We start from the raw sequence: 16,396 nt of genomic DNA, 5'->3' as shown, positions 1-16,396 counted from the left end.
TTGTTGGTGCCAGGTGGGCTGGTCTGAGTAGTTCAGAAACTGCTGATCTACTGGGATTTTCCTGCTCAACCATCTCTATGGTTTACAGAGGATGGCCCTAAAAAGGGAAAAATATCAAGTAGGTGGAAGTTTTGTGGGGGGAAAACACCTTGTTGATGCCAGAGGTCAGAGGAGAATGGCCAGACTGGTTCAAGCTGATAGAAAGGCCACAGTAACTCAAATAACCTCCATTACAACTGAGATGTGCAGAAGAGCATCTCTGAACACACAGCACTTCGAACCTTGAAGCAGGTGGGCTACAACAGCAGGAAACCACACCGGGTGCTACTCCTGTCAGCTAAGAACAGGCAACTGAGGCTACAATTTGCACGGGCTCACCAAAACTGGACAATTGAAAATTGGAAAAACATTGCCTGGTCTGATGAGCCTCAATTTCTGCTGCGATATCAGAATGGTAGGGTCAGAATTTGTGTATCAGCAACATGAAAGCATGGTTCCATCCTGCCGTGTATCAACGGTTCACAATGGTGTGGGGGACATTTTCTTGGCACACTTTGGGCCAACTGAGCATTGTTTAAATACCATAGCCTACCTGAGTATTGTTGCTGACCATGTCCATCTCTTTATGACTGCAGTGTACACATCATCTGATGGCCACTTCCAGCAGGATAGCACACCATGTCACAAAGCTCAGATCATCTCAAACTGTTTTCTTGAACATGACAATGAGTTCACAGGACTCAAATGGCCCCCACAGTCCCCAGATCTCAGTCCAATAGAGCACCTTTAGGATGTCATGAAATGGGACATTCCCATCATGGATGTGCAGCAAACAAATCATGTCAGTTGGACCAAAATCTTGAGGAATGTTTCCAGCACCTTGTTGAATCTGTGCCACAAAGAATTATGTCAAGTTAAGACAAAAGGAACTCCAACTTGGTAGTAACAAGGTGTGCCTAATAAAGTGGCAGTTAAGTGTAGATATTTCATGTAAATTTTATGTTGCAGTGTCCAGAATTTCCACAAGCTAGGTAGGAGGCAAAGCATGCTATTGAAAACTTGTACACTAGTTCACGTTTAAACTTGAGACTCCTCTCAGGCAGGTTGGTTGATGTGTAACCCACTACAGGTTCCTAGAGAAAATACATGTTTTTAAAGACTTGGTCTTATCTAAAGTCTCATTTAAAACCCTTTTTTTTTGTTTTGTAATTGTACCTTTTGGTTTGGCATAAATAGTGTGTTACTGTCTTCATCTCCTGTAAAAAGAGCTGGACTTGTTTTCTTTAGCCTCTTTTTATCCTTCTGACACATTTTTATTAATAAGTGTGATCCTTGTGAAACTATTGTTTTTATATGATATGTGATTTGTGCTTCTCACACTTATGGAGCAGATGGCATATACAGGATATTTTTATGCAGCAGTGTCTTTAAAAAAAAAAAACAAAAAAAAAAACTTTGCAGGTCTGCTCTTACCCAGCATGTGCTAAATTGATACCTGGAAGAGAATGTGTCAAAAGAATGTTGCCGACTGATGTGCACTGCCCTGTCTCTCTAGGCATCTCAAATGGGATAGCCATATTTTTTTTCTTGCTATACTGCAAGCTTAGTGCTTTATAAGCCTTTGAGTACCTCATCATTAGACAGATCGACTCCTGGGTTGAGCGCTTCAAACGTTTATCACAGGTGCAACATATTTAAAATACGTGCCCTGTGTAAACATGTACAGAATTAGGTACAGTGGAACCTCAGTTTACGAAAGTCTCAGTACACGTACAACTCGGTTTACGACCAAAAAGTTTTGCCTCGGTTCACGAACACACACTCGGTATACAAACAAGCCAGTTTCCCTTTCGGTTTGTACATGTTCAGTCTCTCCCTGTGCATTTCCTGTGCAGCAAGCGAGAGAGAGCGCGACACACACACACACACACACACAGAGGCAGTGCGCAGACACACAGGCAGCGTGAGAGAGCTGGACGCATTAAGGTAGGGAGGCAGTTAAAGAATGCACTGGGCTTGATTTTGTTTTCACTTCTGTTTCCAGCGATCGGTTCGTAGCGTGCATTGTTGCAATATTATTTTTCTTGGTGGTTTATTAAATTACGGATTTTTTGAAATGTTCATTTTTTCCCTGTGCTTAAAACTCATTAAAAAAAGTGCTTTTAGCCAGAAGTTGGTAGCACTATAGTGTGGATCATTGTAGAGTTAGTTTTCTCTGTTGTTGTTCAAGGTTTTCTCAGTGTTATTCATTTAGTTTACTATTACGCTGTGCATTCTATGGTTTAATTAACTATATTTGTGCTTAAAAGCTTAAAAAATATATATATATATATATATATATATATATATATATATATATATATATATTTACATACAGTTCGTATGGTCTGAAACGGATTAATTGTATTTACATACAATCCTATGGGGGAAATTTCTTTGGTTCACGACCAAATCGGTTTACCACCATAGTTTTGGAACGAATTATGGTTGTGAACCGAGGATCTACTGTAGTTAGTAAATTTACAACCTTAACTTACCATCTTCAGACAGAAACTTTCTCTGAGTGTACCTATGTGAGTGTCAATGGGTTCTTTACTGGAACATAAAAACATAAGGCTTTTGACATTCGAGAGGAGACCATTCAGTCCCGTTTGTTTAGCTAATAGCTAAGCTGTCCCAGTGTCTCCTCCTGATTTTTCTTAAAGGTTGTGAGAGTTTTTGCTTCAACTACATTTCTTCTTTAATTTGTTCAAGTCCCACAACCCTTAGCGTAAAGGAGAGCTTCCTGGCTACAGCTCTTCCCCTTAAATTCCACCAATGTCCCTAACTATATGAGTCATGCTTAAACTTGGAGTGTTACTGGACCTACTTTATCAATACCTTTGAGGATTTTGTTGACCTCCTCTGCTCGAGACTAAACAGGTTTAATTCTATCACAGTTGGACATGTCCTGAAGTCCCGGAACGCACCTGGTGGTTCTCCTCTGCACAGCTTCAACTGCTGTATGCTTCTTGTACCGTGGTGACCAGAACAGCATGCAGTACTCCAGATGGGGTCTCACTTGCGCATTATATAGTTTGAGCGTGATGTCCCATGACTTAAATTCAAGTTTTTATGATGTAACCGTACATTTGTTTAGTCTTTTTTATTGCTACTGTGCATTTCCTAATTGGTGAGGTTGCTTCCTGTAGCTTAGTGTCTTCCCATCTTGTGTTCATAATTGACGTAACTTTTGCCCACGAATAGCACTTTACCTCTTTTCTGCGTTAAACTGCATTTTCCAGGTGTTCGTCCAGTTCTAAAGGTTGCCGTTTTCCAGATCGGATGAGCGAGAAAGGCAACTGTGCAGGATGGCCGGGCCCTTTAATAATACTGTTTGCAATTCTAAAAGGAGCATACATGTTGCATATATTAAAAACAGAAGACAGCTAGGAGATATTTGGTACCATCTTCACCACCCTTTGCAGTGATTTATAATCATGCTTTTGACTTGCTTTTAAACTAACTAAGCAAATTCAAACAATAAAAGTAAATATAATTTTTGAATAAATATCTTTGAAAGTGAAACCTAACAGACAAAGGGTATTGAAGACACAGTACTGAAGACATACTCATCCATCTTCATATAAAATTTGCCCCATATTATGGACTGATGGCATTAAGACAAACAATATAAATTGAAAAGCAAGCAGATTTTAGTTTCAGGGTTCACATAAATGCAAATCTTAAGACACCACTCTATATATTTTGTTATTAAAATGTGTAATTTTTGGCCTCATCAGTTTGTTACGCATAGATGCTTAAGACACCTGCTTCTCTTGCAAACCTCTTTGCTCTTTTTTCTTCTTGTCGGATACTGCAATTGAATATCTCTGGTGAGGATTCTTATGGTATTGAGCACATGGTGCCGTCAACAAAAAGCCACCACCACAACAATTGAAGGTAACCAAAACATTTTAAGAGTGCCGCTGTTATGAGCCGAGCTGTATTTTAGACAGCATTTTGCGCAACTGTCATCAGGGCCACATCCCGCGTTTTTAGGGGTGTGGTCTCCGGAGTCGTGACCTTGAGTTCATTGGCACAACAGGATAAAATGTCAGTGTTTTTATCAAGTCTTATCTAATCTGTGGATAATTCCTTTAAACACAAGAAGAAATGCTGTCTTTGCTATTGATATTCGTGTTCTGGTTTTGACTTCTAGCCTGATTTTTGACTTCTATTCTTATCTATTGTCTGGGTTTCAGTTGCCTCATTTGTTTGTTTTTTTTTGTTTTTGCACACCTCTTTCAGTTGGTCTCAAAAAATTTGTTATCTACTTTCTGCTGAGCCAGGGCAGCCACATTATGGCCTGTTACAAGAGGTGGAGATCAATGAATGCTGATGTTCCCACCGGTATAGTAGTAGAAAAGATGCGGCAGACTAACAATGCTGTTAGCGAGGACTATGGGTATTCTTGTTCTACTAAAATCACTCATCCAGTAATTTTTCCCTCTCCATCATTAAGCACCTTCAGCACCTTGCTGGGACTGTTCATTGTGGCCAGGTGTAGGATGCTTTAAAACTGAATGATATGAGAAGTGTAATTTTTTTTTTTTTTGTACCACACTGGGAGTGAATTTGAAAGAAATAAAAACCCCAAGTGCAGTATGACCACGCTGGAATCTAAAATAAAGAAAAGCAGTACCTAGCTTGGTGAGGTGATACGTATGTTAACGTATTACATCGAGCAACTGCAATGGGAATGGAGCTATATAAATAAAATGTATTATTAATTGGCAAAAAAATCCAGACCTGAAGATCTCACTGCTTATCTGGTAAATATTCTTCCAGGGTTTGTTTGTTAATGTTTTTTGGAGTTTTGGGATGAAGAAAATGTATAATGTTGCCCAGAATAGAGAAATAGAGATTTAGTGTAATGAAAGTCGGATCTGGAATGGATGCTTAGAAGGTAACAGCAAACAATCTGAACTAGAATTCCAGGGAGGCAATTTGGCGAATAAAATATTACTGATTTTTAATCTTTATAGTTGGTCATTACGCGGATGTATATGGTAATTACACTAAGAGGTGTGCAGGTCTCATTTACTGTGTCTTTGATATCCTTTGTTTTGCTTGTACTGTTTAACTTGTAGTGTTGATACCTCTTTTATTAATTTGCTATTAATATTGGTAATTTAAGCTATGATTTTTCTTCTAAATGTTTAATATTAGAATTTGATTCTTTGGTTCAGTTGTAGTTTATCAATTAATGCTAATTTTCTCTTGTATCCATACAGCTAAAAGCAATATTTTTACTATTACTAGTTTTATGAGCACCTCTATCAAAAGTAATTAACTTTGTTTGGTATTTAGCACTATTTTTAATTTGATGATATCTGCTTTCCTTACCTAATAGAAAATGTAGTTGTATTTAAACTTTTAGTAATTTTTCATGAGAGGAGAGCAGGTGTTTTTATGGAGTGGTCTGGTTGGCTGCAATTTTAAAGGACTGAAATTTTGAAGTGCTGGCTTTGGCAGGCCCGGTCTTAGGTATTATGTGGCCTTAGGCTAAAGGTCTGGTCAGAGCCCCCATGGACGTCCTAAATGTGTGAAAATTAGACCCGTTTTCTTGAGTAGGTCATCACCCTGCGTCCCTTTTTCGCCCGGAGTAGTTAGCTGCTAAAATTTAGCCAGTTTGAACTGTTTCCATTGGCGTGGCGGTAAGTAGCTAAGCCCAGCTTAGTTTTTTTGTATTTTTTCTTTTTTTTGTCCTTTATTTTTTGGGATATTTGAAATTTTTGGAATGTTTGAGAAATGATCATTTTCTGGGTTAATACTTAATTCTTATTTTATTTTACTGAAGTAATTATGAGTCTCGGGATATATTTCAAACTTCCTGTTTCTGGAACACTTTATGACGAACTAAGCAACAATAAGATTACAACTAGTGAGCAGGCGTAGCAGCAGTGATTGGAAAAAAAATCGAAAAACCACGTACTGTAAACAAAGTGTTACTCTGCTACTACTGAGCTACATGCGATTAAAAATTGATTTTGTGCGCTTTATTTACGGCAAAGTCATGAAGCAGCTCAGAGTAAATCCAAAGTTTGAACAATGTTTTGTTCAATAGAAATCAGTGCTATTTAAGCGTTCTTGCGTCGTTGTTCTCAAATAATTCTTTATTATCTTCAGTCTGGAGAAGCTCCTCTCCTCAGAAGCAACTGTTACTAGAATTGTGAGTGCTATGCGCAAAGCAATAGTTAAATTTGGCATTGCGGTAGCTAGTCTATTTTGATGCAAATCTTGAAACTCCCACAGAGCAGTACAATTACTTGCGACTAAGCCAGCAAACATACGTATTGCACTACACAAATTAACTGGATCAGTGTCTGAACCTTCACATGGATCCGTCAAAATATTTGAAAGATCCATGCAGAATTTCATCAGCTCATCGTCAGTCATAGTCACAACATTCTGCAAGTTGTGTAAGAAGCCAAAATGTTCATAGTGTTGTTTTGTTTGGTCAAATCTTTGATTCATCGATGCGATGGCCCGATCCACAAGGGTATTAAAAAACTCTATATGAAACTTGTCTTTTGGATCGCTCACAGGCTCGTCAGCAGCTTCATACTGCCGTTTTTTCTTTCTCCTGCACACAGTTGACAGAGATGGGAAAACATTCTCCTCATTGGTCATCTCTAATTCTTCAGATAATTCCTTTGCTACAATCTGTGCAGAATCAAATCCATTTTCTCTGTAAGATCTCAAAAAAATCAGTCACTGTTTCTAAGCATTTCAGTGCAACGTCAAGTTGCATGTTCTCATTTTGCAAGATCATGCTAGCAACATTAACCTGCACCAGAACATCATACCACACAGCTAATGACACCAGTAAAGGGTACCTTTTCATTTGTTTTGCTAGTCCCGCTGCTTCACTTCTGGCCTTCGGATCCTTTGCTGTTTCAGCTATCTCAACGATAGCATCATATATAGATCCCGGACGCCGGGGCCCTAGGCGGTCGCCTACTTCGTCTATGCCTAAGGCCGGGCCTGCTGTTGGTAAGACAGATAGGAGTGAAGGGTTGTGGTCAGGAAGCGAAGGGAGAAAGTCTTTGTCAACTTTTTAACATATTTTTAGATAGATATATACTTTATTAATCCCAAGGGGAAATTCACATAATCCAGCAGCAGTATACTGATACAAAGAAACAATATTAACTTAAATAGTAATAAAAAAGCATGTAAAAGCAGACAATAACTTTGAGTAATGTTAGCATTTACTCCCCCGGGTGGAATTTAGGAGTCGCATAGTGTGGCGGAGGAACGATCTCCTCAGTCTGTCAGTGGAGCAGGACGGTGACAAAAGTCTGTCACTGAAGCTTCTCCTCTGCCTGGAAATGACACTGTTCAGTGGATTCTTCATGATTGACAGGAGTTTGCTTAATGCCCGTCGCTCTGCCACAGATGTTAAACTGTCCAACTTTACTCCTACAATAGAGCCTGCCTTCTTAACAAGTTTGTCCAGGCGTGAGGCATCTTTCATCTTTATGCTGCCTCCCCAGCACACCACCGTGTAGAAGACAGCACTCGGCACAACCGTCTAATAGAACATCTGCAGCATCTTATTGCAGATGTTGAAGGACACCAACCTTCTAAGAAAGTATAGTCTTTAGTTCTGTAGCCTAAATTGCTGTGCTAGTCAAACGGAATTGGAAAAGTTATTACTTAGAGCAATGTTCAGAGTATTTCCGGTTGATATATTAAGTAGTGAAAAGTCTGTTGTGATCGCTTACACCACATTGGTTGCTTTCCACCTCTTTTTAAGCATTTGGGGATAAAAACAATCTACCTAATGTAATATGCTGAGAAATTACTGTATGTTACCCTTAAGTAACCATGTCTGGTTTCTGCAAATCAACTTATTTTTCAGTGTCTTTGAATGAAATTCAGTGGGTTATTCAATTTTATTTCATTGCTCTCCAGATCAGTTGGTGGTTGTTGATTTTTAATTTGAATTTATATGAAACTTGATTTCATTTTCTGTTCTTTTCTTATCGTAGTGTGTTCTTATCAAACTAATGGTAGGTGTTATTCTTCATTATCAAATGCTCTTTTTTTCTGCAGTGAATGGGGATTCTTCTCAAGTCTTGACGTCAACAGATGGTGATGAGTCCATATGCCCAGAACCTTCAGAACCTTGTGAGGCATCTGACTCTGGTGTTTCATCCTTTGTAGCAGCAGCAGCAGCCCCTTTATCTGTTGCTCCTGTGGAATGTACATCGGAAAGTGCAGCTGCCGTGCCCACGACCAGCTGTAACTCCACTTCAAATGCTTTAGCTACAAATCCCACAACTACAGTGACCCAAGATTCTAGGAATAATTCAACAGTCGATGGAACAAAACCTAGACAGCAACCCAACAGTATTAATCTGGAACCATTGCCGCCTGGGTGAGTGGAAAAGCTGTGCTGCAGTGTAATCTCACCTGTTAGTAAAGGCTAAGTTCTGTATTTTGTAAGTCAGTAATTTCGTCACAACTGTGGTATATATTAATTTTCCACATAAATCTGCATTCTAAAGTGAAGTATATTTTATTAATTAAAAAGCAAACTATCCCACTGTTGCGTTTTATAATGGAGCTTATGGGTACCAAGGTCCCATTGACATACATTAAAACGTATGGAATATGTCTAATTCAAGAAGCATGACTTGCACATTTCTGATTAAGGTCGAAATAATACATTTTATCACAGATTCTTGGAAGGTAAGGGTTCATTTGTTGTTCACTTCTCTGCTCACAGCTGGCGCTGTGAGTGGAGTTATGACTGTTTAGTTCTTAACACTTGATTGCGTGCTATACACGTGCTCAGCATTCTGTCTCACTGGAGCAAACTGGTAACAGCAGCAACTAATTTCTTTGTGAAATAAGCTTTCATATAATGAAAGATTAAAAGCTATTGTAAGGGTGGCTTTTTCAGTTGTTATTGTGTAGTTGTCTACAGAAATGCTACAGCAGTTCTCATCCACATTCAGTGTCACTAATGGTGCTTGACAATGACTTGCCGAGGTGAATCTATCCCTTTGGTCCTCAAGTTTTTCATGGAGGAAGACCGGCAAAGTGAAGTGATCAGCCAGTCTCCTATTAAAATGGCTGATTCTCACAACAGTGTTTTCCTTTCTTAAAATGACATGCTTGAAAATTTGACATACCAGGTAATTTTATTTATTTATTTTTTTAAATGGGACCCGCTACCCATAAACTCCATTTTAGCACACAAGAGTAACTTATTCTATTTTTTTATGATACATGCTTCTTTATAACACAGTTTCATGTAGCAAAATAATACATTCTCTGATTGTGACGAAATAACTTGTACTTGAAAAATACTGAACTTTTCTTTTAAAAGATTCAGTTGCAGTTTGTGGGACTGTCCCTTGAGCAAATATTTGATATTCAAATGTTTCATACTAAAAGTATATATTTGTTTAAATGTGTTTGAATATATAGTAGGTTAAAATTGTAAGCACTGCATTAAATGTGTTGTTCGTACATTACACTAAGATTTTGTAAAGACTGATCAGTGTTTGGTTCTCAACATTATTAAATTATTTATTAAATAACCAATGAAGAAAACATCTGTAACACTACACTTCCTTTCAACTTTATATTTTATGTGCGTTCCATGTCTACAACAATCTGTCTAAATGTAGGATGACAGGAAATGTGAGGCAAGAAATGTTAGCTAAAACGGAAACTTTTTTATGTTATGGTACTGACACTAGAATTACCAAAGCCTATGAAAAAACTTGTAGATCCGTCCCACCTTAAATCGCTTCGCAACTCTCCGTCAGCGTCTTTTGTCCTTTAAATGTGTTGATAAACAGCAAGCAACCTACTATCACATCCCCTCCACCACCGCACAGTTTTCTCAGCTCAAGTCTGTTTACCTGCGTGTCAGTTGCTTAGAGTTGTATAGAATGAGAAGTCAAGCAAAATGACACCTTTTATAAATATTATATCGTTACTTAGAACACATGCATTTCATGTGTGCTCCGTGTCTACAACAATCTATATAAACACTTTGTTAAAACAAAGTTTTTCATGATTTAGTAATAATTGACAAATTGTAGACATGAAGTGTATAATGTGTGAAGCCTGACGTCCAAATATCAAATAAACACTTTCACAGGTACAAATATAACAGAACAAGTGCGCTTCTTTCTATTCAAGAATATAACTGCAGAAAAAGAACCTGCTTTAGGGTGCAACATTCACACCCCTTCGATACGACCGCTTTGGTGGTGCAACTGCAACAACTGTTGACTGGTAAGTGAGCTGCTCTTATTCTTACTACAGTGGTACCTTGGTATACGTCCTTAATCCGTTCCAGATCCTTGGACTTATACCAAACAGGACTTATACCAAACAAATTTTTCCCATAAGAAATAATGGGAAAATGATTAATTCGTTCCCATGAAAAAAAAAATCCTATTGTTATTGGCATATTATACATTGATGGGGTTGTATAAAATAATTTAAACACTGCTTAATACTAAAATACATAAATACAAAAGCAATTAGATGAAATAAATGAAAATGACTTGTCCGATAACAATGAGTTTAATTTTACTGCACATCAAAGGAGAGCGTTACAGCTCTTCCAAAGGAGCCTCTTCAGGCGATTGTAAAGCTTGTAAAGATCTTCTTCTGGCAGTCTTCAATGCAAATCCCTAAAGCAGATTCCATCCAGACTACTGCCTTATTACATCCACTTACAACTCGTTTTGCACTCTGGTTAAAATTACACTGCGGCCGTAGATCTTATAGTCCTTTCCTACTTTTTAAATAAAAAGAATCGTAGCCTTCCACAAATCCAAAATGTGTACCTTTTCGGCAATCATTAACATCTTCTGTTTGCACTTGGGCACGGTCCCTGAAGCAGTAGCAGATCGTTTTGGAGCCATAATGAAGGGCTTGACTATGCACAAAGATAAACACAAAACAGCACAAAATTTAACTCTACACAGCGAAACACGTTGATGCTGAATGAGCGAAACTTCCTGTTTAACACTGCATTCAGCACACAGGAACTTAACTGCGTGCTCTGATTGGTTAGCTTCTCAGTTATCCGCCAATAGCGTCCCTTGTATGAAATCAACTGGGCAAACCAACTGAGGAAGCATGTACAGGAAGTAAAAAGACACATTGTTAACAGAACCCGCGAAGCAGCGAAAAATCCGCGTTATATATTTAGTTAAGCTTTCATGTAAAATCCATGATAGAGTGAAGCTGCGAAAGTCGAAGCGCGATATAGCGAGGGATTACTGTACAGGTTAAAACTTGGCCCTTTTTTTTTGAAGGTGCGCGCCCGGTATACCACACGTGTTGTTCTAGCACACTAGTCGTATTCCAAGCAAAGGTCGTATACCAAGCAAATTATTTTGCCTCTTAACAGGACGTATACCAAGTTGGACTTATTCCAAAACACACGTATACCGAGGTACCATTGTATTTTAGAATAAAACATACATTTGATTTCAGTCTGTAACAGCCGGCGTAAATTTGCTACTTGTAAAGGTTAGCTTTGTATTTTTTTTAAATTCAGTTTTATTCTCTCAGTCACGTTCATGATCCCAACCACCCATCATCTGCCACTGCTGTTTTCACATAAAGACGCGCTATAACAGAGGTGAACTCAAATGATGATGACGGTTCTACATCGGAGAAACAATGCACGTCACACTTTTGCCGTCACTGAACTTTGTATATGTACATGGGAAGCTCGGCAGTCTACATACAAAGTACAGCGACGGCAGCTTCTACCTTCAGCTATAGCCTCTTCAGTGCATGAGCGATTCTCCACTCTAGTGTTTAAATCTGGACGATGCATGTGCCCAAAACATTAACATTTATAAGTTACTTACATAAAAGCCAGATCGAATGTTATTTACCTTGATTTATTTACTTACTACAGAGTAAAGTCACAAGTAGACTGCAGAGCTTCCTGTGATTGATCGGCATGCTCAAAAAATACACATGTAATGCCACGAAAAGTGCCTACTGACACTTTAGTACGCGAGTAATGGTACGAGAATGCAGTTAGACGTTTTTTGGGGGGATGTTATCGTGAACGCGACTGAGAGAATAAAACTGAATAAAAAATGCAATGCTAATCTCTAGTATCATAAATTTACACTGGCAGTTACAGACTGAAATTAAATGTATGTGTTTATTCTAAAATATTAAGAATAAGAGCAGCTCACGTCTCAAAACAGACTCGTCCAGGTTCGAACCCGTTAAGTTTTGATTACCAGTCAACAGTTAATACCGTTGCGCCACCGAAGCAGTCGTAGTAAATGCGTGTCAATGTTGCACCCTAACGCGGGTTCTTTTTCTGCAGTTCTTGAATAAAAGCGCACTTGCTTTGTTATATTCGTAGAAACTGGGTTAGGGTACAACACTGGCATGACAGATTGGGTGGTGCAGTGGTAAGAACTGCTGACTCATAATCAAGAGGTTTCAGGCTCGATTCCAGGCACTTCCTACATTTACTGTACCGTTTTGAGAAGTGAGCTGCTCTTACAATTATTATTATGGAATAAAAACACACATTTGATTTGAGTCTGTAACAGCCGGTGTAAATTTATGGTACTTGTAAAAGTTTAGTGTTTTTTTTTTTCTAGTGTTAAAACTTCCGTCAGCAGCCCTCTATCCTCATTTGTAGGCGCCTTAAAAAAAAAAACAAAACAGAACCGATTTTAATATCAAAGTGCTGTTATGCAAAGCAATCCATCTGCTTAGAAGTTCATAGGATTTTTCTTTTATTTCATTTATTTATTATGAATCCTGGCTGGACTTACAGTGGGAAAATGGAGGTTCATTCTATAAGGATGAAAGTGATATTGGTCCAGAGCTGTTTAAAAGGTGGGCAGATGCGAGCTTTTAAAAGATGCATCTCATGCAGATCTCTATTTGGAATCTCATTTGAACATGTATATGAATTCTCAATAACAGAAATATCAGTCAACAAATTTTTATTGTTATTTTTAATAGTCAATAATTTTGAGGAAATGTATTAGACCTGCTTTTAAAAAGACTACAACTAAAATAATTTTGTATTTTAACAGGATTCATTGAGTGCATGTATCGGTCACTCTTAACATTTATATTTTACTTACTGTTGAGTTTATTGAAGTGCTTCACATAACCGCAGCATTGCTTTATTCACCCCTAAGTGAAAGAGACTTTAAACAGCAATCTGATGAAGCCATAAAGACCACTTTTGTCATCCATGTATCTATTTTATTAAGTCCTCGCACAAGGAACTGCTTTGATCTCTCTAGTGAGGGGCAAGTCACTTAAGTTAATGTGAATTCTCTAAATGAGCTCAGAGTGTAAAGGTGCCACCGCCTGACAGCGGGGAAGTAAAATCTTCAAGCGTTTCATTTCATGCAGTTTTGATTAGACAACTCAGTGTCCCATTGTCTTAACACTTCCATAAAAAGCCTTTGCTACACATGTACGATAGCATATTGTTATTGAAGGAATCTCCCGGTCATTTTGAAACATCGATCCCATCTTGTCTAAACATCAAGTACAGGCTTCTCTTCTGGCAACTTAGAGTGTTGCTAGCAGAGGTGCTCTTTCTGAAAAAAAGTTACAATAGCAGAAACTCTTCTAAGAACGAAAGAGACGGCTGACTCTTAAGTGTATGCTGAACTGCTAAATAGGTATGCCACTTGTTGGACAATGCAAGTATCACACACTTATATTTGAACTTAGTAATATTTTTTCACATGCGCATATTCTTTATTAATTGTAGATTTACAATTTTTAATTCAGTAGAAAGTAGGGTGAAATGACACCTTTTATTGGCTAACTAAATGGTTACACGTTGCCTGATGAAGGGGCCTTAGCTGCCTCGAAAGCTTGCATTTGTAATCTATTTAGTTAGCCAATTAAAGGTGTCATTTCACCCTACTTTCTCCTGTATCAATCTGTGGCTAACACGGTACAACACTCTACTGCTAATTTGTAGTACTGGAATTAATGCAGTTCTTGCTACATCTCCAAAGGTTTATTCTCAATTTATTTCCATATTAGTATTTTGAACACAGCAGAGTGTTGGCAGAAGTGAGTTAGGTATCAGCGATGGGACTGACCAAAAAGCCCTGGAGTGTCTTAGTCAGGCGGTCATTTGAGTGTGACTGATACTGTCTAGTGAGATGGAGAGTCCCACATTAGCAGTCTTAGTGGATTCATCCTTTAGTTTTCTAAGAAATTCCCTTTAGGCTAAGGTGTGGGTTTAATGTCAAATGTACAGTCTAGCATACTGTACCAAATAAAAAATAAACAATGCCACTTCGTTCTACAAGAAGTAGAGCAAAGATTTAAAATTTATTTAAAAGAGAAATGTCCCAATGTCAAAATAATTGTTTCTTTAGATTCAATAATAGGTACTGTGGCAGAAATTACCACAGCCACACGTTTTCCATAGTTTTTTTTTGTTAACTTGGACAGTGCAGAGAGTAGTTCGGGTCGGATATTTAGATTCAACAAATTTAAAAAAAAAAAAAAAAGAAGTTTGCATCACCATTTTTGATTTTGATGATACTTTGCATATAAATTACACCTAACTTCCAGAGTTTCAGAAATATTTTTCATTAAAAAGAATCCTGTTGAGAGAAGAGGCAATTTTTTCACCACCAACTGCATAAAACTGATTATTTAGAGTGTTTTTATTTAGAGCTGTAACTTTTTTTATGCTCCTATTTCTCCGTCTAAATCGGCTAAATGACTGATTACATGATTGGAGACATAATATGAATTAAAAAAAAAAAAATCACTTTAATGCAGTTTTTAGGATCTTTTCTAGAGGGACCAACAGGTGTGTCGAGGCCATTTTAGAATGTCTTTGGTAGAATAAGCAATATGTGATCTCTGGTTCCATATGAGCTAGAAGAGTACCAACAAGTTTGACCATGTCTGGCACCTTTGGCACTACCCAAGAAGACTTTTCTAAAAGCTGTCTGCACCTTGCTAAATCATTTGTTCCTTGAGAACTTGGATCATCATACTAAGGACATTAGCATGAGGAAAACCCAAGCCACACACACTAAAGAATGTGTAAACATTGCACAGACGATGATTGGACATAAGTTTCAAATGTAGAATGTCTGATCTGAGTAATTGCCCAAGAAAGTAGGACTTTCTGAGAAAGAAAAAAAAAAATTGTTTATTTTTATTAACCTTAAAATCACACTGAAGTTCAAGAAAATTAACATACATCTTAAAACCACAGCCAAATTTAATACTCCACCAATATTCAGTTCATGGAGCAATAAAATATGAGGAGAGAATTCCTCCTCTGTATTAGGAGATTGAAAGATAAAGAAACAGAGGCAGTGGCCCAGCAGGCTATTTTTAAACAAAATTAATACATTCTTGCTAAATTCTGTTGTGGTGTTCCTCTTAAGTTTATAAAAGTGAGTGCTGTGATTTTTTCTGTTAAGAAATAAGAAGCCACAAGAGGTGTAGTATAGGTGAATACAGTAGATTTATTAATGCAGAATCTTATCCTATTTGGTATTACTCCAAATAATGCTATTAGGAGATCAAGAGTAATTTATGAGCCTATTACTCTATGAGAATTAAGCAAATGCGTTTCTCCACAATGATCTTAGCATGGAACATTCCCCAAACATAACTTAATAAAGTGGGTTCATGACAAAAGAACAAGAAATTGGACAAACGAGAGGATACCATTCAATCCATCAGGCTTGTTTGTTTATTAATAGTTAGGCTATCTCAATATCTCACTTAAAGGATGCCATGATTTCTGCTTCAGCTATTTGACTCCATAGTTCACAACAAGGTTTGTACTGTCAGAGTTGTTTCTCGGAGATATTTTTGGTAATTTTAACCTGGCACAATTTTTAAGCACTTCTGTGTCATGTTTTACACACAAAGAAGAGGAGTGTTTGTTATGCATAGTTAAATTTTATTCCTTGTCTGCTAGGACCTTACTCTGCACCGAGAGCAGTGTTTATCTCCCTGTAGTTGATGTAATCCTGGAGATCGCCTTTTCCAGATCCCTGTGACAACCCCAGTTTTCCAGTTAGATGGGATGACACCTGCCTTCCAAATAGAAGCAAAGATTGCTTGCAGTGCCAGGAGGACAGCCTTCCCACCAACCTAGAGAGATTCACTTGGATACCACAGTTCCCTGCAGCCTTCTCTACCCTCCGCTTGTTCACCACCTGTGCAATCTCACTGAGATTGGGTGGCTCACAGCTAATTGGGGGATCAGCTCCAAAAAGTGTGAACCCAATGATGCCCAACATCCTAAACAGAGGATCGGCTTTAAACAGCTGCTCAAAGTATTCTGCCAGTTGGTCAACACTGCAGTGTCCTCTGT

General features: G+C 38.0%; 1 protein-coding gene across 1 annotated transcript in view; it reads left to right on the top strand.

The window, feature by feature from the left end:
• Positions 1-16,396, top strand: part of LOC120530119 (NEDD4-like E3 ubiquitin-protein ligase WWP1) — a 250,923-nt gene that overhangs the window by 155,217 nt on the left and 79,310 nt on the right. Inside the window, exon 8 of the mRNA XM_039754299.1 lies at positions 8,104-8,428. Coding sequence (XP_039610233.1) covers positions 8,104-8,428 — 325 coding nt within the window. The remainder of the gene's footprint in view (positions 1-8,103; positions 8,429-16,396) is intronic.

Source organism: Polypterus senegalus, chromosome 5 (genome assembly GCF_016835505.1).
Source record: "Polypterus senegalus isolate Bchr_013 chromosome 5, ASM1683550v1, whole genome shotgun sequence".
Classification (NCBI taxonomy): domain Eukaryota; kingdom Metazoa; phylum Chordata; class Cladistia; order Polypteriformes; family Polypteridae; genus Polypterus; species Polypterus senegalus.
The sequence above is the reverse complement of the archived record's forward strand: the minus strand, read 5'-3'. Positions and strand labels throughout refer to the sequence as shown.